We start from the raw sequence: 22,566 nt of genomic DNA, 5'->3' as shown, positions 1-22,566 counted from the left end.
TGCTGGTCCCCTCTTTCCCAGCCGCTAGGAACCTCTATTCTACTTTTTGTCTCTATGGATAAAATTCCTTTTTAGTGAGACAGTTTTTTTAATGTTAGATAGTATAAATTAAGTTTTCTGTTTCTTTTTAGATTGTTGATAATGAATGCATTTCTTCAAGAAATATGACATACTTTGCCATAAATTCAGAGTTAATTTTGCCATTTTAATTCTTTGTCTATTGTTTTTAGCCAAAGCATTGTAATTACATGTGCTAAGTACAGAAGCCTTGGTGTTCTTTTCATTTTATTAAATGTAAATAAATGGTGTTATAGTAAGAGAAAATAGTTCTTTTTTCTGAACCTTATTACGAAATTGCTTTTTTAAAATACATTGTCACAGTTCCTACTACTTAAGGTAGCATCAGTTAGTCTTAACTGCCTTTGCAATTAAGTTCATCAAAATGGTAGCAAATGCAAAAGATGACAGTCTTTTCACTAGCCTGTGTATGTCTGTATTGTTCTCCAAGCTGATGCTGGTCAAATCACACCATGATTTGATGTGGTTTGACTCAGGCTGGGTTTTTTTGTTTTTTATTTTTAATTAATTAATTTTTTTTTTTATTGAAGGATAGTTGCTTTACAGAATTTTGTTGTGTTCTGTCAAACCTCAACCTGAATGAGCCGTAGGTATACATACGATGTATTTACTCCTGCTCATTGTATTCCTTAGTAGTGGTTACTCAGAGGTGCTGTCTCTACTTGGGCAGACCATGGGCTTCAACGCTTTTTGTGGTGGTTGTTCCATGTTCACAACTCAGGAGGTTGTGAGAAACCCAGAGTTCAGGCTCACCCACTTGACTTTGGCCTGGATGCTAGAGCCAGCTTCAGTACTCAGTACTCTGCCTCTCTTTGTGCCTTCCTGCCTTTACTTAGTTTTTGCCCAGATATTCTTTATTACCAGCTCATGAATTTATTTCTGTAGATATTTTCTAGCATTTTCCATCGTGTCCAGTGATAGGATCCACTCTCTAAAGCAGTCCATTGTTGAAGGTGGAAGTGGTCTCAGAGGCTTAAACCGATTCATTACTGCCACTGAGTAAATAATAATAGAAATTGGAACACAAGTTTTGTCTTAATTCACTTTTATTTATTCTTGGCTCCTTGTTCCAAATCAGTGTGTTACAGGACTGGATGGAAGAATTTTTAATATTATCTACTGTATCTTGCTTTCATTTTATAAAGGAACTAAGAGAGTCTGGATTGGAGGAAGGGTCTGAACCAGAAGTTCCTTCGGTAGCCTAGGAAGAAGCTATAAGCCCTGCCAGGGATGCAGTTAGAAATTTGTTGAGTGATGGCCTTCTTGTCATTTGCTTTTCGTATTACACTTAAAGATGTTTATTACTGGCTTCAATATGACATAGGTTTAAGAGGGAATGTGATTTGTATTCATGTGTGAAAGGAAAAAAAAAAAACAACTACATGGGTGTTGCTGGTTATTTTGAATAGTTAACTATTTGCGAGTTTTGCCCTCCCAGGCCTTTCCTGTTTCTAAGTCTAAAGATTTTGGTGTTAACTGTCTTATCTTTTCTCCTTGAGTAATCTGGTGATTCACTGTGGCTCAGATGGTAAAGAATCCGCCTGCAATGTGGGAGACTTGGGTTGGGAAGATCCCTGGAGAAGGGAACGGCTACCCACTCCAGTTTTCTGGCCTGGAGAATTCCAAGGACCCTATAGTCCATGGGGTTGCAAAGAGTCGGACACGACTGAGTGACTTTGACTTTCAGTCTTACCACATGTCTTCTTTTGGGGGGAAGCGATCATACCTATTACTATTTTTCTAACTTTTTCTTTTCCCTTGGAGTATAGCCAGTTAACAAGTTGTGATAGTTTCAGGTGAACAGCAAAGGGATTCAGCCATACACATACATGTATCCATTCTGGGGAAACAGTGGAAACAGTGTCAGACTTTAATTTTGGGGGCTCCAAAATCACTGCAGATGGTGACTGCAGCCATGAAATTAAAAGACGCTTACTCCTTTTTTTTTTTTTTTTTTTAACGCTTACTCCTTGGAAGAAAAGTTATGACCAACCTAGATAGCATATTGAAAAGCAGAGACATTACTTTGCCAACAAAGATCCGTCTGGTCAAGGCTATGGTTTTTCCAGTGGTCATGTATGGATGTGAGAGTTGGACTGTGAAGAAGGCTGAGTGCTGAAGAATTGATGCTTTTGAACTGTGGTGTTGGAGAAGACTCTCGAGAGTCCCTTGGACTGCAAGGAGATCCAACCAGTCCATTCTGAAGGAGATCAGCCTTGGGATTTCTTTGGAAGGAATGATGCTAAGGCTGAAACTCCAGTACTTCGGCCACCTCATGCAAAGGGTTGACTCATTGGAAAAGACTGATGCTGGGAGGGATTGGGGGCAGGAGGAGAAGGGGACGACAGAGGATGAGATGGCTGGATGGCATCACTGACTTGATGGACGTGTGTCTGAGTGAACTCTGGGAGTTGGTGATGGACAGGGAGGCCTGGCGTGCTGTGATTCATGGGGTCGCAAAGAATTGGACACAACTGAGCAACTGAACTGAACTGAACTGATTTCTCCTCTCCCATCCAGGCTGCCACAAAACATCGAGCAGCGTTCCATGTGCTATGTCGTAGGTCCTTGTTGTTTATCCATTTTAAATAATTGCGGTGTGTACATGTCCGTCCCCAGCTCCCTGACTGTTCCTTCCCCTCATCCTTACTCCTGGCAGCCATAAATTTGTTCTCTGACTCACCACATGGTCTTGAGTGATTACTCCCAGATCCCTTCTCTAGCTCAAGCCAAGCCAGACTCCTAGATGGACACTTCCACTCAGTTGTCCCTGGGGCACCGAGCCTTCTCCTGAAACACAGCAAATTAGTCCCCTGAATCATGTCACCTTTCTCCGTTCCTATGGATCATCCCTAATCTTGGCCATCGTCTTATTCTGGATTAAGGCAGCAGCCTTCTTGCAGAGCTCCTGAAGACTGGTCTTCCACTGTATTAATGCCAGTGTTCCATCCCCTGGCACCCAAGTTTTTTTTTTTTCCCCAAAATATATTTTATGCATCACTCTCCTAAAACACACACATACTCTTAATAGTGCTTCCCGGGTAGTGCTAGTGCAGGAGACAAAAGATACATGGGTTCGATCTCTGGATTGGGAAGATCCCCATTTTTTCTAGGCAAAAATGCTAGAGTGGGTTGCCATTTCCTACTCCAGGGGGTTCTTCCTGACCCAGGGATTGAACCTGAGTCTCCTGCATCGACAGGTGGATTCTTTACCACTGAGCCACCAGGGAAGCCCATTACACACTTACTAGACCACAGTAAATAAACATAACTTTTTTATATACTGGGAAACAAAAGACTTTGGGTTGACTTGGTTTATTGTGGCATTTGCTTTATTGCAGTGATCTATAACTGAACATTTACTGTCTGCTTGGGATGCTTATATTATGAATAAAGCTATGAATATTCATGTTCAGATCATTTTGGGGGCATATGGTTCATTTACAGAGAGTTCTGATTGCTTCACATCCGAACACTAGATATTGTCAACCTTTTTAATTTTAGCCATTTTTTTGGGTGTTTAATGGTATCTTATGATTTTGGTTTTCATTTCTCCAGTGATTAAACATGTTGAGCATCTTTTCATGTGTGTATCAGCTATTTATATATCTTCCCAATGTGAAGATATGTATCTTCACATTATATATATCTTCCCATTGTGAACTTGTCTGTTCAAGTCATTAGCCTGTGTTTTAAATTGAATTAGTTTTCATTAAGATGAGTTTTTAGTGTAATATAATCTGGATCAAATCCTTGGTCAGATTTTTTATTACAAATATTTGAGTGGTTTGCTTTTTCATATCTTAACACTACCTTTGAAGGGAAGTTTTTAATTGTAATTAAGCATAACTAAAATTTTTGTAACTAGTATTTTTGTATCTGGAAATCTTTAGTTAACCCCAAATCTTGAATATATTCTCATACTTTTTCTTAGAAATTTTGTTTTAGTCTTTATGTTTAGATATAAAGATCTGCATTGATTTTTTTGTATAGCAAGAGATTGCATGTTGGGATTTTTTTCTTAAGTTTATATAGTTTTTCCAGTGCCATCTGTTGAAAAGATAGGTACTTGCCCTTGAATTACTCTGGCACCTTTGTTGCTGCTGCTGCTGCTAAGTCGCTTCAATCGTGTCCAACTCTGTGCGACCCCATAGACGGCAGCCCACCAGGCTCCCCCATCCCTGGGATTCTCCAGGCAAGAACACTGGAGTGGGTTGCCATTTCCTTCTCCAATGCATGAAAGTGAAAAGTGAAAGTGAAGTCGCTCAGTCATGTCCGACTCTTAGCAACCCCACGGACTGCAGCCTACCAGGCTCCTCCGCCCATAGGATTTTCCAGGCAAGAGTACTGGAGTGGGGTGCCATTGCCTTCTCCACACCTTTGTTGAGTATTGATTAATCACACAAGTGTGAGTCTGTTTCTGAATTCTCTATTCAGTTCTGATGCTCTACATCTGCCTTTATGTAAAAGCCACATTGTCTGGTTTACTATAGTTTTAAAATAAAAGTCTTGAAATCAGGTAGTGTAAGTCCTCCAATATTTTTTATTCTTTTCAAAGATATTTTGGCCATCCTAGATCTTTTGTGTTTCCATATAGATTGTAGAATTTCTTTTTTAAAGAAAGCATGCTGGAATTTTAATTGGATTTATAGATTAACTTGAGAAAAATTGGAAACGACGTCAAGCCTTCCATAAACATATGTATTACTTTCCTAGGACTGCCAAGACAAACTATTATAAACTGTATGACTGAAAGTAACAAATTTATTCTCATAGTCAGAAATTAAGATGTCAGCAGGGGCATGCTCTCTCTGAAGGCTCTGGGAGAGGAATCCTTCCTTGTCTCCTCTAGCTTCGGGTGGTTGCCGGCCATCCTCCGCATTTCTTGGCTTGTAGAACCAGTACTCTATAATCTCTGCCTCCCTGTGCACATGATCTTCTCCTTTTGTATCTCCGTCTACATTTCTCTCTTCTTATGAGAACGTGAGTTATATTGGCTATAGAGCCTGCTCTAACCCAACATACTGTTATTTTAACTTGATTACATATGCAAGGAACCAAGTAAAGTCACGTTTATGCGTGCCAGGTTACGACCTTGGCAGATCTCTTGGGGAAAACACAGTTTAGTCTTATAACAACTTGATACATTTCTCCATTTATTTAGGTCTTTCAGTTCAGTTCAGTCGCTCAGTTGTGTCCGACTCTTGGCGACCCCATGAATCGCCATATGCCAGGCCTCCCTGTCCATCACCAACTCCCGGAGTTCACTCAGACTCACGTCCATCGAGTCAGCGATGCCATCCAGCCATCTCATCCTCTGTCGTCCCTTTCTCCTCCTGCCCCCAATCCCTCCCAGCATCAGAGTCTTTTCCAATGAGTCAACTCTTCTCATGAGGTGGCCAAAGGACTGGAGTTTCAGCTTTAGCATCATTCGTTCCAAAGAAATCCCAGGGCTCATCTCCTTCAGAATGGACTGGTTGGATCTCCTTGCAGTCCAAGGGACTCTCAAGAGTCTTCTCCAACACTGCAGTTCAAAAGCATCAATTCTTCGGCGCTTAGCCTTCTTCACAGTCCAACTCTCACATCCATACATGACCACTGGAAAAACCATAGCCTTGACTAGATAGACCTTTGTTGGCAAAGTAATGTCTCTGCTTTTCAATATGCTGTCTAGTTGGTCATAACTTTCCTTCCAAGGAGTAAGCGTCTTTTAATTTCATGGCTGCAGTCACCATCTGCAGTGATTTTGGAGCCCAAAAAAATAAAGTCTGACACTGTTTCCACTGTTTCCCCATCTATTTCCCGTGAAGTGATGGGACCGGATGTCATGATCTTCGTTTTCTGAATGTTGAGCTTTAAGCCAACTTTTTCATTCTCCACTTTCACTTTCATCAAGAGGCTTTTGAGTTCTTCTTCACTTTCCGCCATAAGGGTGGTGTCCTCTGGATATCTGAGATTATTGATATTTCTCCCGGCAGTCTTGGTTCCAGCTTGTGCTTCATCCAGCCCAGCGTTTCTCATAATGTACTCTGCATATAAGTTAAATAAGCAGGGTGACAATATACAGCCTTGACGTACTCCTTTTCCTGTTTGGAACCAGTCTGTTGTTCCATGTCCAGTTCTAACTGTTGCTTCCTGACCTGCATACAGATTTCTCAAGAGGCAGGTCAGGTGGTCTGGTATTCCCATCTCTTTCAGAATTTTCCACAGTTTATTGTGATCCACATAGTCGAAGGCTTTGGCATAGTCAATAAAGCAGAAGTAGATGTTTTTCTGGAACTCTCTTTAATTTCTCTCAAAAAGGTTTTATAATTTTCCTTGTACAGATCTTGCTCATATTCTGTAAAGTTTGTCTTCAGGTATTTCATGTTTTTGGGTGCTATTGGAAATGCTATTTTTAAAATTCCATTTTTCAATAATTTTTTCTAATATATAGGAATGCAATTGACTTTTGCATATCAAATCTGTGTCCTGTAATGTTGCTATATTTTATGAATTTCAGTAGTTCTTTTGTAAAGTCTTTAGGATTTTCTGTATAGATAATTATGTTGTCTGCAAATAAAAGATAGTTTTTCTTCTTCCTTTCCAGTTTGGATGCCACATATTTCTTTTTCTTGCCTTAATGCATGGGCTCTGACTTTAAATACCCTATTAAAGATACAGAGCAGACATCCTTGCCTTGTTTATGATCTTAGGGCAAAAAGCATTTAGTTTTTTTATTTTCAAATATGAGGTGGCTGTAGGTTTTTTATAGATGTCCTTTGTCAGATGAGAGAGTGTCCTGCTATTCCTAGTAAAGAGTGTTTAGCATAAATGAGTGTTGAATTTTGTTACCAATTGAAATATTATATGATTTTTTAATTCTAATATGTTGAATTACATTTATTGTTTTTTTAACAATAAACCAATTTGATTCCTGAGATGATAATATCCATTTAATCATAATGCATTTCCTTTCTATATATTATTGGATTTGATTTACAATTATTTTCTTACAGATCTTTGTGTCTTTGTTTATGAGCTATTTGGTCCATGATTTCCTTTTGGAATGTTTTTGTCTGGTTTGGGCATCAGTTGTTTTTCTTAGTAATTTTATTGTGATGTGTCTTGGTGTGTTTACACCCTGTTTTTCTTTCTTTCCCTAAAGCATCTCAGTTTATGCAACTATTCCTTATATATTATCCTAGTGAGTTGGCTCTTTGCATCAAGTGGCCAAAGTATTAGAGCTTCAACATCAGTTCTTCCAGTGAATATTCAGGGTTGATTGCCTTTAGGATTGACTGATTTGATGTCCTTGCTGTCCAAGGGACTCTCCAGAGTCTTCTCTAGCACCACAGTTTGAAAGCATCAGTTCTTCAGCACTCAGCTTTCTTTATAGTCCAACTCTCAAATCTGTACATGACTGCTGGAAAAACCATAGCTTTTACTGTATGAACCTTTCTTGGCAAAGTGATGTCTTTGCTTCTTAATACACTAAGTTTGTCATATCCGTATGTGCTTTTAAAAATGTTATGTATGAATGCATCTTCCAGTGTAATACTCAGAACTGAATTCAGTCTTATAAATGTGGCCTGTATTGAGAAGAGAGGAGCATCCTTGATTTGGATATTATTAATATCTGACTCTTAGAGGAGGGCATGGCATACCACTCCAGTATTCTTCCTGGAGAATCCCATGGATGGAGGAGCCTGGCGGGCTGCAGTCCATAGCATCACAAAGAGTCAGACACAACTAAAGCTACTGAACATAACATCTGACCCTCAGTGCTTCCTAAGGTTGCCTTTACTTACTGCTTCCTATTAGAGTTTAAATATTCTGACTTTTTTTTTCAAAGGAAACTGTTTTAAACTCTGTTTCCACTGTTACATATGCATGCAGTTTATCTTACATAAAAACACACACTCCATTCTCTTCAGGTTATTTTGTAATTAAATGTGGTTTACTCTTTGTTTTATATGCAGATTTGATATACATTAGTCTGATCTGCTTCCTAATAAATCACAAAACGTCAGGGGACTTCCCTGGGGGTTCAGTGGCTGAGACCTCAAGATCCCAATGCACTGGGCCCAGGTTCGATCCCTGTTCAGGGAGCTGGATCCCGCATGCTGCAGTGAAGACTGAAGATCCCTCGTGCTGCAGCTAAGACCCAGTGTAGCCAGATGAATATATAGATAAATGAAATTTTAAAAAGAGAGAGAGATGTACTCACAGCGTGTATGGAAAAACCGTGCCCTTAAAAAAAAAAAAAGAATCGGATGTAGAGTTCTGTTAGGTACCTCTGGAATTCTTCTACTCGTTTCATATCCAGAACTTGAACTCTGGTTAAGTTTGCTCAGTCAGCTAGGAGTCAGCCTAACAGTGCTCTGCTTTCTTCTTACGGATGCATCCAGAGACTGTGCAGCCTTGTGGAAATTAAGGTGGCCAATGTCTGTGACATGCTCCTGGTCTTTTATGCTAGCAACTTAAGTCCAAACTCTACAGTTGTAGGAGCCACACCATTGGGTTTTGTTTTTTTTTTTTTCCTTCTGGTAATTGTGGCCATTTCTACTTTTCTATAATTTTTTTTCCAACAAAAATTCTCACATTTATTCCTGAGCCAAAGCATTAGTGCAGAAACACTGACACAAAGAGAAAAAACATTTTCCCAATAAAACACATCCAGCTGTTACGGTAGTAGCAATGTTCTCAGTGTAAGATGCAGCTGACCTTGACTCAGATTCCGTACATGTGCCACCTGTTGTATGAGGCTTCCTGTAGACCAAGCTTGGTTCTCCTGCAGCGTCTTCTCTTGCAGTTGTACCTGATCTTAGTACAGTTTTCGTTCGAATCCATTGGGGAATAGGACTACTCCGCTTTTGTCTTTTGGCCAGGAATCAGTTGATCCTGGAAATCTTGTGAGAAAATGTGGTGAGGAGCAGGGTTCCCGTAATTTTAAAAATATTTTGAAGAATGGTTCAGTAAGCAAATCTCAGTTCTTTTCCTATCATAAGATGTAGTTTCCTGGACCGGAAGACTTGAATGTTTGTAAACTGTCAGGATGTTTTTATTACTTCCTTCATACTGGGACTAATCGTGTATTTGTTGCCATTAAATACTGAGACGACAGAAATATATAATAGCTTAATTCAGAGCACTAACAAAGGTCTTAACTGATAAAAGTCCCATGTCACCATAGTTTTAAAATAGTTTTTGTTGTTTATCAAGGCTGAATTTTTCATCAGTTTCATAGATCTTGAAATTCATAACGTTTAAAAAATAATCACCTCTAATATGAGGTTTTTAGCAGAAGAAATATCAGTAAAAAAAAAAAAAGCTCACCCTGATTTATTATTTGTTATTAAAATTGGCTGGAATTCAAAATGATAAGGGCAAGGTTTGAAATTGTGACTATTGCATTCACATTTTTTCTACTATAAATTTGGTTATGGTTTCAACAGACACTACATTCGTATAAAGAACTCTGGGATAGACTATTCCTGTCAACATGATTCCAAAATTATAGACACTGATGTCAATGCAGATGAGGTTAGCCTAATTTGGTCAAGAGAAGGACATGCTGAGTCTCTGTATGGATAGCTAAAGGCTATTGCCAAGATTGACAGGTGTCCTGTGAGTGGCAAAGAGCCCCAGGGGTAAAATTTGTACTTGGATTACTTCTCTAAGACACAGTGATTGAAGTTGTACCTTTTCCTTCCATTGACTGTGCTCCTAAAATAGTGAGATTTGCTTTTAATACCCTGACTATTCAGATATTTTATAAGCCCCAGAAAGGTAAAGAATTTTATACCTTTTTTTTTCTTATGGTATCAAATTCTGTTTTCAAGAGCTTAACTGTATCCTGTGCATGAATTTTCCTAGTATAGTCAAGTGACCCTTTTTTGTTACCCTGTCATGTTTCACTTAGGCTTTGAGACAGGTGAGAAATGTTAATATAAAAGAATACATTTGTTATTATTGTAAAAGAGGCAACTATTTATTTAGGGGATAATACATTATATTTGGAGAGATTAATTTTTAAGATAATTTTCTAATAAGTAATATATCATAGATGAGTATGAATATAATTTGATAACAGCTTTTGTTTCTATTTCATCTTATTGAAATTTCTTTATTAAGAGAAGCTTTATAATTTGTCAAGATACATTAGTAGTAAGTATTTCATATCTCAAAATAAGAAAAAATTTTAAAGCCATTAGATTCATGCCATTAAAGAAAGGTAAGTATACTAAGAAAAAACTGTATTGCCTGAGGTTTTTGTGAGATTTGAATGATGTACATGTGTCATCAGCAATGAAGGAGCTATGATTTTAGGCATAAACACAGTAGCTATTTCTATTGAAATTTTTTTTGACCATGTGGCAAGACATGTGGGATGCTAGTTTCCTGACCGGTGATCGAACCTGCACCCCCTACACAGGAGGCACAGAACCTTAACCACTGGACCACCAGGGAAGTCCCTGCTATTTCTATTCAAATAGGAAATTTCCTGGCCTTGGAGGATTGTGTCTTGATTATCTCTGTATTTCAGCGTCAGATATGTAGTGGAAATTGATGAAGGGGATGCTGGGGAACCATTGTAGGGAGCCAGCCTGTTGACTGGTGTGAAAAATTACCCTGGCCCTCCCAGGACTCAGCAAAGTGTCCCTGAGTGCTGGGCGGGCACCACACGTGTTCCCTCCTGGACCGTGTGGTTTCCTTTAAGCCCAGAATTGGGGTGTAGCTGGAGAGGTCAGGTCATTACCATGGTTAGGCCTTACTGATTTAATTTGGACTTGACACTTCATGGGAAATAGGTGGGGAAACAGTGGAAACAGTGTCAGACTTTATTTTTCTGGGCTCCAAAATCACTGCAGATGGTGATTGCAGCCATGAAATTAAAAGACGCTTACTTCTTGGAAGGAAAGTTATGACCAACCTAGATAGCATATTGAAAAGCAGAGACATTACTTTGCCAACAAAAATCCGTCTGGTCAAGGCTATGGTTTTTCCAGTGGTCATGTATGGATGTGAGAGTTGGACTGTGAAGAAGGCTGAGCGCCGAAGAATTGATGCTTTTGAACTGTGGTGTTGGAGAAGACTCTTGCAAGTCCCTTGGACTGCAAGGAGATCCAACCAGTCCATTCTGAAGGAGATTAGCCCTGGGATTTCTTTGGAAGGAATGATGCTAAAGCTGAAACTCCAGTCCTTTGGCCACCTCATGGGAAGAGTTGACTCATTGGAAAAGACTCTGATGCTGGGAGGGATTGGGGGCAGGAGGAGAAGGGGATGACAGAGGATGAGATGGTTGGATGGCATCACTGACTCGATGGACGTGAGTCTGAGTGAACTCTGGGAGTTGGTGATGGACAGGGAGGCCTGGCATACGGCGATTCATGGGGTCACAAAGAGTTGGACACGACTGAGCGACTGAACTGAAGTGTTTCTGAAAGCCTGCTCTGAGCAAGGTCTTGCACAGATGTCCCTTAACTCCTGTGAAGGGAGGCAAGTGAGGTGATGACTTACCCAGGTTCACTCAACTCTTGCCAGCACAGCTGGGAAGCAAACCCAGGCTCTTGACTCCAGACCCAGTAAGTTTGGAGATGGTACAATAATCTTAACGGACGTTCCTTTCAATGAGAGAAGTTTTAGAACTGCCTGTCTTTTTCTCTCCTCTGTGTCTCAGTTCTGATCTTCATCTTCCATTGTTCCATCCTTCCCTTGTACACAAGACGCAAGTGCAGATTGGTGACCTCACTGTTGACCTATAAGACATACATCAAAATGTTTAAGTACTGCGTCAAAAATAGCAGTATCGTGTTTGCTTCTTAGAACTCAGCTTTTTGAGCAGCTGATTGGCAGGGCAATGTGAGGATAAGAAGTGTTTCCGGGCTGAGCATGGAGGTAGCAGGCTCATTCGGTGTATGCTGCCCAGGCCAGTCCAGCAGGTAATGAATTATGACTACCAGCAGTTCTCCTGGGAACAGGGCTGACTCCACTCAGCTGCTCTGTCCTTGTCCTGCGCATCCTTTGAATTTGCTGGCTGGAACCTTACTGCCCAAAGAGTAACCTGAGACCCTGACAGTCTCATGTCGCACCTAGTTTCATGACAGACTAAAAAAGTTGTCTCCGTGTGTGCAAGGATTAGCATCACAGCTTGTTCAGAAGAAAGAAGAGATATATATAAGGTGTAGTGAGAAATACATGGCCGTGTTTCATGTATAGCTTAAATTTAGAAAAATTTTGATTTGGACCTGTAATTTGAATTTATGCCTTGTTTTAACAGGTTGAGAATTAACTTTTTTTTTTTTTTAATGCCCTCTTTGTATTGAGGATTGGATAATGAAAACAGCACTGGTATTTGAACTACTGGGGCTATTTTCAGGTATTTTAGAACCATCATGTGGGTCCCATCACCAGGCAGATGACTCTGTCTCACTGTGAGCTGTGGTCCCTGAAGCAGTCCTGTCTTGAGTGTTTCCCAGCCTGTCTACCTCTCTCCCCTTCCCTGGCCCCAGCCAGAGCTGTGATCCCCTCTGCTGTGGTCTCCTGAGTGCCCACCTAGCCTTATCCCACCGAGTTGCACTTGACCAAAACCTCCGAAGTGTCCAGCAGGTTGGGATTAGCTTTTAGGATGAAGACAAAAGAATCTCCCCTCTGGCCATCGCATGACCTGCTTTCCAGCCTCATCTACTCTTCTTCCCGAATCTTCTGCTTGGTTTTGTCATGCATTGTCACGTCCACACAGATCATCTTCCCGTCCTCTTCGCGTTCTTGCCCCTTCAGTTCAGCTCGGGGATATTTCAGGGCCCCTGGGAAGAAGCTCCTCACTTCCTAACCAGGTCAGACCCAAGCATCGTTGGCAATTCCCGCCTCAGCCCCACTGCACTTGTTTCAGTTGCAGCGTTGTGCTTATTTACAGTCTTTGATTCGTGTAGATTCTGATTAAACTGAAAGCCTCAGGAGGGCAGGAGCCAGTGTCTGTTTCCACTTGAATACCCCTGCATCTCACCAAGGGCCTGGTCCCTGATTGCTGCTTAAGAACTACTTGCATGAAAGTTTCATGAAAGGCTTTTCCTGTCATGCTGGCTGCTGTGAGAGATCACAGAGATGGACAGAGGCCCACTTTGCTGTCACTGAGCCCCCAACTCACAGCTGAGGGAAGAGTGAGACGTGGAGCACGGGTATTATCATAGACGCTGGGTCACAGCTAGGGCTTGGAAGTAATGTATTTATAGTTGCTTGAAAACACCTAGATAGGCTGGCCTTTGTCAATAAATCCAGAATGCGTGAATTATAATGTTTATATAGCACAACATTGTCTATCAAAACCCCTAACGTTCATAAAGTAATCCTAGCTCCAAAGGAAAGAAAAAGTTGGACACGTTCAATACTAAAAGTTGAAAATGTAGAATAAAATGCGTTAATGTTTTTAAACGCCAGGACAATTCTACCTGTGGAGCTGGTCTTTATGGAAGAAATGAGCACTTTTTTAGTGCTGCCAGACATTTGGGGGAAAGTTATTTCAAAGAAGTGCCGATGTTAAGGTTGTGGACGAGCTTGGAGCCAGCCAGAGACCTCGTTTGCCTATATTGTGTGGGACTGTTAGGTCGGCTGTGGACGAGCTTGGGGCCGCCAGAGACCTCGTTTGCCTACATTGTGTGGGACTGTTAGATCGGCTGTCACGAAGGTTTTTCCCCTCCTCTTCCCCGGTCACTGACTCTCCCACCCAGCCCTGGGCGCTGGCAGTAACCACGCGCCGGTAGGAAGGCCGGCTGGCAGCGCGTTCTCAGAGTCACGTGACCCTTGTTTGAAGGCAGCTGTGTGAGGTTCAGGGCGGGCATTCCCCTCGCTTCTGCTTCGGGACAGCTGGTTATTGTCAGGTCTGACGAGTCTCCCTTGCTCTTTGCTCGCTGGGCGCGGAGGGAGGTTATGCAGCAGGACTTTTGCTAGACCCAATGGGAATTACACTGATCTGGTGTCTGGCCTTGGTTCTCATCAAGTGGGTCGCCTCTAAGGTAGGCCATCTTTATTTTTAGGATGGTGACATGAATCTCTCGTTTATACATTGGTAGGAATGGACTGGTTAGTGGAGTTCCTTCTCCTTTTGCTCCAGTTTTTGTTTCTGCTTACAAGAGCTCTGCGGTTTTACCTGTCAGCTGTCATTGTCATGTTATTACCATGTTACTATCTGTCATTTTCATTTTTCTCCCACCTATTCCTCCTGAAGGGCTTTTTACAGATCATTTCTTGGTATCGAAGTAACTTTGCTCAGGATCATGCCTTTAAAGAAGTCTGTCTTTTTTTTTTTTTTTTTAAACTAGTTAATGTCATGTCTATTTACTGTGCCAGGGTGATCAAGATGAAGTTATCCAAAAACTAGAGTGCCACTGGGCTGACAAACAGACTGAGGTCTTCACTGCCATTAAAAATCGAGGTTTTATGCTTAAGTTCAGCTTCTAAGGTTATGAAATTATTGAACAGTTTGGGCTTTTGGTGTACATATTTTAAACATTCTCTTCTGGAGTTACCAAATTTATGTAACTTATAAATACGAAGTATAATTACTGGGGATTTCTAAGCAATTGTAAACTTTTTAAAAAAACTAAATACCACTTTCTAGCCCGTTCTCACTTAAGGTCTTGTTGCTACTGAAATATATGCCTTAATTATAGTGAAAAAAGTAAGATTATTGTATTATGTATCTGTTGATCTTTAATTTGGATTCCAAAGACCAGGCTTAAGAAATGCTTGATAGACTGCTATTCATTTGGTATCTGATTGAGAGTGTAAAGTAGGAAATACTTAAGATTGTACTATGTAAAATTCTTTTGTCTGTACTTGTGTAAAAATGATTATATCTTTAACCCACCATGCAGCTTTTTTTCTTCCTTTATTAAGAAAACTGAAAAGTGTGAACATAAACTTAAAAATGTTTAAGACCAATACCATTTGCTAGTAAGCAACACAAAAACTTCTGTAAAGTTAAACATCTTTTTCAAGCGAGGTTTTGATCCCGGATAAGGTAGTGTTTTCACGTTTAAGCATACTGTTTTAGGCATAGTTGTGTCTTTCTTGAAGCAGTCGTATTTTCTTACTGAACATGATTGAAGAAATCTCTTAAAGAAAAACAATAGGCTTGATTTTTTTTAATCTTTGTCTTTTGTAAATTAATTTTGTCACACAGACACCAATTTACTCATTGTTTTTAGAGGATTAGCTTGCCAAGTTACTGAATGAAGGTCAAGTTAATGGATTAGTTGAATTGTAGATTTTTTTAGACACTTTTTACTTTGTTATAACAATCAAAAATCAAAAAAATTTTTTAAAGTTTTTAAGCAACAGACTGCTGTTATTTTCAACGTGTGACTTTTAAAAGTATATAGCGAAGAAGAACTGGAGGCTAGTGTTCAATGGATGGATGCAAGTCTTGGATAGGCACTCAGATAGGAACGCTTTTCTGGCTTATGTAAGATAAATTGCTATTGTTTGGTCGATAAGTTGTGTCCAACTCTTTGCAACCCCATGGAACTCAGCACGCCAGGCTTCCCTGTCCTTCACCAGCCCCCAGAGTTTGCTCAGATTCATGTCCATTGAGTCAGTGATGCCATCCAACCATCTCGTCTCATCGTCTGTCACCCAATTCTCCTTTCCTCAGTCTTTCCCATCATCAGGGTCTTTTCTAATGAGTCGGCTCTTCCCATCCAGATGTAAGATGAAAACACTCTGAAAAAGCTCACTTTACTGCATCAGAGAAAGCTTTCAGAACTTTGGGCTTCTTCATCTTTTGTACTGTGTTACCATTTTTTGTAATGTGACCCAGAAATGTATTCAGTGCTACTGTGTTTAGGCCCTGTGACAGAGCGTCTAATGATGGAGCGTATAAAACCTACCTCTAGAGGTCTTGTTCAGTAAAGAGAGATTTTGTCTGAAGGCACCTGGAGCGTTTACTGGCACAGAGTAGGAGCGCAGCAAAGAGTTAATGTATCATTACTTTACCATGAAAGGGAAATACACACGCTTTTGCACAATAGGTTACTTGAGTGGCAAAGTTGAACAAGATAAAAACCATAGCACTTAAAATATCTTTCGTGCTTGTGCTCAGCCCCTCAGTTGTGTCCAACTCTTTGCAACCTCATGAACTGTAGCCCGCCAGGCTCTTCTGTCCATGGGATTCTCCAGGCAAGAATACTGGGGTGGGTTGCCATTCCTTTCTCCAGGGGATCTTCCCAACTCAGGGATCGAACACACGTCTCCTGCATTGTCAGGCCAATTCTCTACCACTGAGCCACCTGGAAAGTCCCTTTAAAACACATTGTCCTTGGGAATTCGCTGGAAGTTCAGTGGTTAGGACTTCTCACTGTCACTGCTGGGGCCCTGGGTTCAATCCCTGGTCAGGGAACTAAAGCCCCACAAGGCTCGAAGCATTCCCCTCCTCCCCACCCCCCCCCCGCCAAAAAAAAAGCACACAACACAACATGTCTGTCTTTAAAAGTTACACCTTAACTAATATTGGGAACAACTTTTACGCCTTTTATCATCTACCTTCTAAGTCAGATCTTTTATGGAAGAGCAGTTCACCCTGATTCAAGGCAAGTGTCTTAGTCGGGCACTCAGAACTCCAGCTTTTGTGGCTGTAGATTCTTTGGAACCTTACTGTTTAACTTGTTTGTGCTGCTGCTGTCAGTTTCTGATTAGCTCAGCCGCGCCCGTGTTTTGACCTATACTAGTTTGCTTTACAAGCTGTTCCCAGGATGGCTAAATTAGAAGAGTCACGAGTAGGAGCGTCTCAGTTATTTCCATTCGCTGGTGAGGTGAGTGGGAATGTGGATGATAGCTCACAGTGTTTTATGACTGACAGCGTAACTTGGGATTTTGGTTCAATTTGTTTTACTATCTTTATTAAAAATAGAATTTTACAACTATATGGCTTGTAAAATGATGATCTTTTAAAAAGGTATATGTTAAGCCTGAGCAGCAGTCTGGGTGTATAAAGCACACATAATTATTTTTTTTAATTGGGCCTTCAGTAAATGTAGGTCTTTTTTAATTATTAATTTTTATTTATTTATTTTGACCGTGTTGCGTGGCATGTGGGGTGGGATCTTAGTTCCCTCCCACCCCCCCACCCCCCCACCCCCCCACCCCCCCACCCCCCGCCCCCCAGAGATCAAAGCCATGCGCCCTGCAGTGAAAGCTGGGAGTCTTAACCACTGGATGGCCAGGGAGGTTCCTATAATTATTTTTTAAAATAACACTTAACATGGAAATCACATTTTTATAATTAGTAATTTATAGTGCATTTTTCCAAAAGGAGTTCCTGGATTGCTTAGTGAAACAAATTTGATATTCATTTTAAGCTTCATTTGTGAGGCAAGTAAATGAGTAAATTGTCAGTCAGAATGTATTCATTGATGGTTCACATTTTTAAGTCCATTCTTAAAAAAATTTCCTTTTGTCTCATTTAGATTTATTTCATAAGAGTTATGTCTTGTGGTTTAGGGTTGAATTTTAAGTATTTACAGACCAGACTTACTTAAATTAGTAATAAATCAAATTAAATGAATACTTTGGACATCCTTAAGTAATTTGTTAGAATATATTTAAAATTAAGTTCTACCCTTTTTGCCAAGTTTTAGAAATGATTAACTAAGACTCTACCGTTTTAATATCTAAACTGGTGCCTCTATAAATAAGTCTAAAGTGAATACCTTAAAATAAGTTTAGTATGTCATAGTTATAATCTAGATTATGTTCATTACCCAGTTTTTCTGAAGAAGGAAATAGCAACCCACTCCAGTATGCTTGCCTGGGAAATCCCCTAGACAGAGGAGCCTGGTGGCCTACAGTCCATGGGGACACAAAAGAGTTGGACACGGCTTAGCCACTAAACAAGTCAGTTTTTTGCTTACACTGTTTTAACAGCTGGTATTAGTCTTTCAAAGTCCTTAGAGTGATGAGATTTTACCTCTCTAATTAGTGGCTCTTTTAGTAAATACCCCTCCCTACACTTAAAAAAAAAAAAAAAAAGGCAACTGGGTTTCCTGAAGAGGACTGTTAGAGATAACAGGTTACAATTTGTTTTAACAAGCTGTTTACTCAAGTTTTATTGGATACAAGTGGGTTGATAGGTACTGACCATGACAGGCTGTTACACAATCATACCTGTGGTTTCATGAATCTGATTTGGCCGGTAGGAATACTTATTTCCACCTATGTGCTCTTCGTACTACTAGATTTTCCTCTCTTATGGTGGTATTAAGGGGAGGCTTGAAATCTGATAAGCTAAATATCTTGGGGTGGGGATGTGAACAGCAGCTGTGAGTTGTACCTTTTAATACCAAGTGACTACAGTGACTGTTTGCTCCCGAATAAGTAGTTTATGATGAGACACTGCAGGAGGCTTAGGGTCTTCTGTTGGTGGAAGACACTTTAACTTTATTAAGCGTGATGCTGCCAGGGATGTGTTCTGTATGATTTAGTCCCTTAGAATTTGAGATCTTCCACTTCTTTGTGGGTTTCTTTGTAGTAGATTCTTACTGTATTTTTTATTTGATTTATTCTGTGAATATATAATAATTATGTGCAAACATGCTCAGTCATATCTCTTTGAGACCCCATGAACTGTAGCCTGCCAGGCTCCTTTGTCCAGGGGATTTCCCAGGCAAGAACACGAGTTGGGTTGCCATTTCCTTCTCCAGGAGGTCGGAGGTCTTCCCAACCAGGGATCAAACCCGGATCTCCTGCATTGGCAGGTGAATTCTTTACCACTGAGTCACCTGAGAAGCCCACAGGCTACAAAATTCAAAAGATATTCATTGGTAGTTTCTCCTCCTACCTTTGTGTCCTTCAGCCTCCTTGGAGGCAGCCAGTGTCGAAAATTAAAATTTTATTTTTGCTTATAACTTGTGTTCCTTTTATATTTCATGAACTGTTGGAGGTTTTTGCTTGTTTGTTTACATCTTCATTAAATCATACATGACTTTAATTGATGTTTTTCTCTTAAATAGTAGGGCTTCCCAGTGGCGCTAGTGGTAAAGAACCCACCTGCCAATGCAGGAGTCATAAGAGACGCTGGTTTGATCCCTGGGTTGGGAACATCCCCCGGAGAAGGGCATGGCAACCCATGCCAGTATTGCCTGGAGAATTCTGTGGACAGCGGAACCTGGCAGGCTACAGTCCATGGGGTAGAGAAAAGGCGGACACAGCTGAAGCAACTGAGTACGCATGCATTAAGGGGATAAAAACAATGATTTGGGGAGCTGTTTCCTTGGATCAGATGATAAAGAATCTGCCTGCAATGCAGGAGAGCTGGGTTCGATACCTGAGTTGAGAACATCTCCTGGAGTAGGGACGACAATCCCACTCCACTATTCTTGCCTGGAGAATCCCGTGGACAGAGGAGCCCGGTGTGTCTATGGGGTCGCAAGAAGTCGGACACTGCTGAGTGACAAATACTTTGCATGCTAAATCCATGAGGGTTTTAAATGCAATAAAATTTCTTTATAATAATAGTAAAAAGCATGGTTATTTTTCCTTGAGATTTTTAGGTATATGTTAAAGAGCTGTAAATTTCATGCCAGTTTAGTGAGGACAGAATATCATTAATCTAATATGTAAAAATACCATCTCATTTCCTTAACATGTATTTCTTTCATTATTGAAGTCAAGCATCTTTTCTTGTGTTTATTATTTCTCTTCCTTGAGTAGTATATTTATGTCCTACCTGTTTTTATACACTGTTATTCATTATTTGCTAACTGATTTGTGGGCCTTTTTTTTTTCCCTTTTATTTTTAGATTAGCAGGGAAAAATTAGCCCTTTGTCATAACTCTTCAACTTAATTTTCGTGATGTGGGGTTTGTCTTTTGCCTATTTATGATATGTTTTGCCATGCATAATTTAACTTTTTGTGGCCAAATTGATTTATTTTTCATGACTTCTGGACTTTATAGAACAACTAGGTCTTCCCTATTTAAGATTTTTTAATGTCATTATTTAAATTAAAAAAAATTTTATTGACGTGTAGTTATTTACAGTGTTTATTTCAGATGTACAGCAAAGTGATTCATTATAGGTCCTTGTTATTTCAAATTTTTTAAAATACAGTCATGTTTTCCTTTAATACTTTCATGCTTTTTTTTTTACATTAACATTTTTGTTCCATCTGTAATTTATTTTGGAGTAGATAGGAAATAATACAGCTTTATGTTTTTCCAAATAGCAAATTATATAATTAATATTTTCCCCACAGATTTTTAAATCCTTTAGCATAAATAAAATTACTGGATATTATTGGATTTGATTCTAGATTCTCTATTAAGAATTTGCTTGCCTGTTTATTCAGCTAATATTATTGATTTCTTTCAGTGTGCTAGGCACTATTCTAAATGTTGGGGTTTATTCTATATCCGGGGATACAAGTCCCTGCCCCCGCAGACATTAGATTCTAGGAGGAGGCTTGGTTACTTTTATCTTCTAGATGTTTAATTTGTGTTCATCTCAGTTGTTATTCATCAATTTGCTCATCAAATTTATTCATCAACTTAATCTGTAAAAAATTATTCACTAACTTATTTACAATAAATGCACTCAGTCATCGATTTACCAGGTATTTATTTAGCCTCTACTAAATAATAGTAGTTTTAGAGGCCAAGGAGACAGCGGTGAGTAAGTCAGACAGGGTTCCAGCTCTTGTGGCGCTTTTGTTTTGGAACAAGTAAACGAGAATAGGTCGGCCAAGAGCTGCACGGCGGGTGAAGGTTAGGAGGACCTCTACCTTCAGGAGTAGTGAGGTTCTCTCAGGTGACCTTAGGTTTGGTAGATGGGGTTGGGGATGGCTCTCTGAAGAGATGACGTTTCATCTGGAACCTGAGAGAGAGGAAGGAAATGGTGCTGCCGTGGTCCTGTACAGAACAGCACGTAGCACAGCTGTGTGTTTGGTGTGCTTGGGGGGATGCAGGCAGGCCAGGGTGGCTGGGTCTCTCTGGTAAAGAGAGAGTTGTGGTAGAACTGAGGGCTTGGCAGGTCATGGAGAGCTTGATCTGTGGACTCCATTCCAAGTATTCGGGGGCCATTAGAGGACTTTGAGCAGTAGCTGGGAGCAAGTTCACTCTTGCTTCTTGTGTGTGAAGGGTCTGAAGGTCGAGGGATGTAGCAGGAAAGCCAGGCAGCTGCCCATCAAGGAGCCCAGGTGAGAAATGCTGTTGTCTGAGACAGAACAAGGAGCTTGAGGAAGGGAGACGGCGTGGAAGTGGAGTTGGCAGAACTTGCTGAGGGTGTTTCAGCACTTACAAAGGTTTTTTTTTTTTTTCTTTTTGTAATTATATTTAAAATATTTGCAATACTGGCTGTTTTTATAATAACTTTATTGATGTATAATTCACATACCATCCAATTCACCCATTTAAAGTATACAATTCCCATTTCCATGATTTTCAGTGTTTTCACAGAGTTGTTTAGTCATTACCATGGTTGGCACCCCACTCCAGTACTCTTGCCTGGAAAATCCCATGGACGGAGGAGCCTGGTAGGCTGCAGTCCATGGGGTCGCTAGGAGTTGGACACGACTGAGCGACTTCACTTTCACTTTTCACTTTCATGCATTGGAGAAGGAAATGGCAGCCCACTCCAGTATTCTTGCCTGGAGAATCCCAGGGGTGGGGGAGCCTGGTGGGCTGCCGTCTATGGGGTCACAAAGAGTCGGACACGACTGAGCAACTTCACTTTCAGTTTTCACTTTCATGCATTGGAGAAGGAAATGGCAGCCCACTCCAGTATTCTTGCCTGGAGAATCCCAGGGGTGGGGGAGCCTGGTGGGCTGCCGTCTATGGGGTCGCACAGAGTCGGACACGACTGAAGTGACTTAGTATAGCATAGCATGGTTACTTTGAGAACGTTCTCATCATTGCAGATTGAAGCTCTGTACCCATTAGCATTCACTTCCATTTCCCATCACCGCTCCCAACTCTTGGCAGCCACCAGTCTATTTCTAATTCTGTGGATTTGCCTATTTGGGATATTTCACATAAATGCAGCCATAGGCTCTGCGGTCCCTCATGACGAGCTCCTTTCACTCGACATTGTTTTCAAGGTTCATCTGTGATGTAGCATGCATCAGAACTTCAGTCATTTCTTCAGCTGAGTAACACCGAATGATATATTGTATGGCTGTACCACAGTTTGTTTATACGTTCATCAGTTGGTGGATATTTGGATTGTTTCCACTCAGGGGCTGTTAGGAATAATGTTGCTTTTTATATCGGTTTATTTTTAAGCTCAAAATGTATTTTTAAATCTGTGCTCTTTAAATGGCACTCCATTTTTTTGGTGTAATAGATGCAGCGTCTTCTCACATTTCTTTGAGTACACTCATTAACTTTTTAAATTCTCTTATGTCTTGCTAGCTTCTGGGCCATTTGGTTTTTCATATTGTTTCATTGATTTCTAGCTAAAGGGTTGGTTCACATGTCTGATGATTCTCATTTTCTTATTCATTCGTGTTTAGTTGAA

At 40.4% G+C, this 22,566-nt stretch overlaps 1 protein-coding gene across 5 annotated transcripts in view; it reads left to right on the top strand.

Annotated features, from left to right (window-relative positions):
* PDE7A (phosphodiesterase 7A) overlaps nt 1-22,566 on the top strand; it is a 114,044-nt gene that overhangs the window by 36,040 nt on the left and 55,438 nt on the right. Inside the window, exon 1 of one of the 5 annotated variants that reach the window (XM_019973730.2) lies at nt 11,342-14,072. The exons of the other annotated variants lie outside the window; for them this stretch is intronic. Within the exon in view, the coding sequence (XP_019829289.2) occupies nt 14,013-14,072 (60 nt within the window). The 5' untranslated portion in view covers nt 11,342-14,012. Of the gene's footprint in view, nt 1-11,341; nt 14,073-22,566 lie in introns of those variants that run through there. 5 annotated transcript variants of the gene reach the window in all.

This window comes from Bos indicus, chromosome 14 (genome assembly GCF_029378745.1).
Source record: "Bos indicus isolate NIAB-ARS_2022 breed Sahiwal x Tharparkar chromosome 14, NIAB-ARS_B.indTharparkar_mat_pri_1.0, whole genome shotgun sequence".
Lineage (NCBI taxonomy): Eukaryota > Metazoa > Chordata > Mammalia > Artiodactyla > Bovidae > Bos > Bos indicus.
Note: the sequence above shows the minus strand (reverse complement) of the source record. Positions and strands in the feature narration are given on the sequence as shown.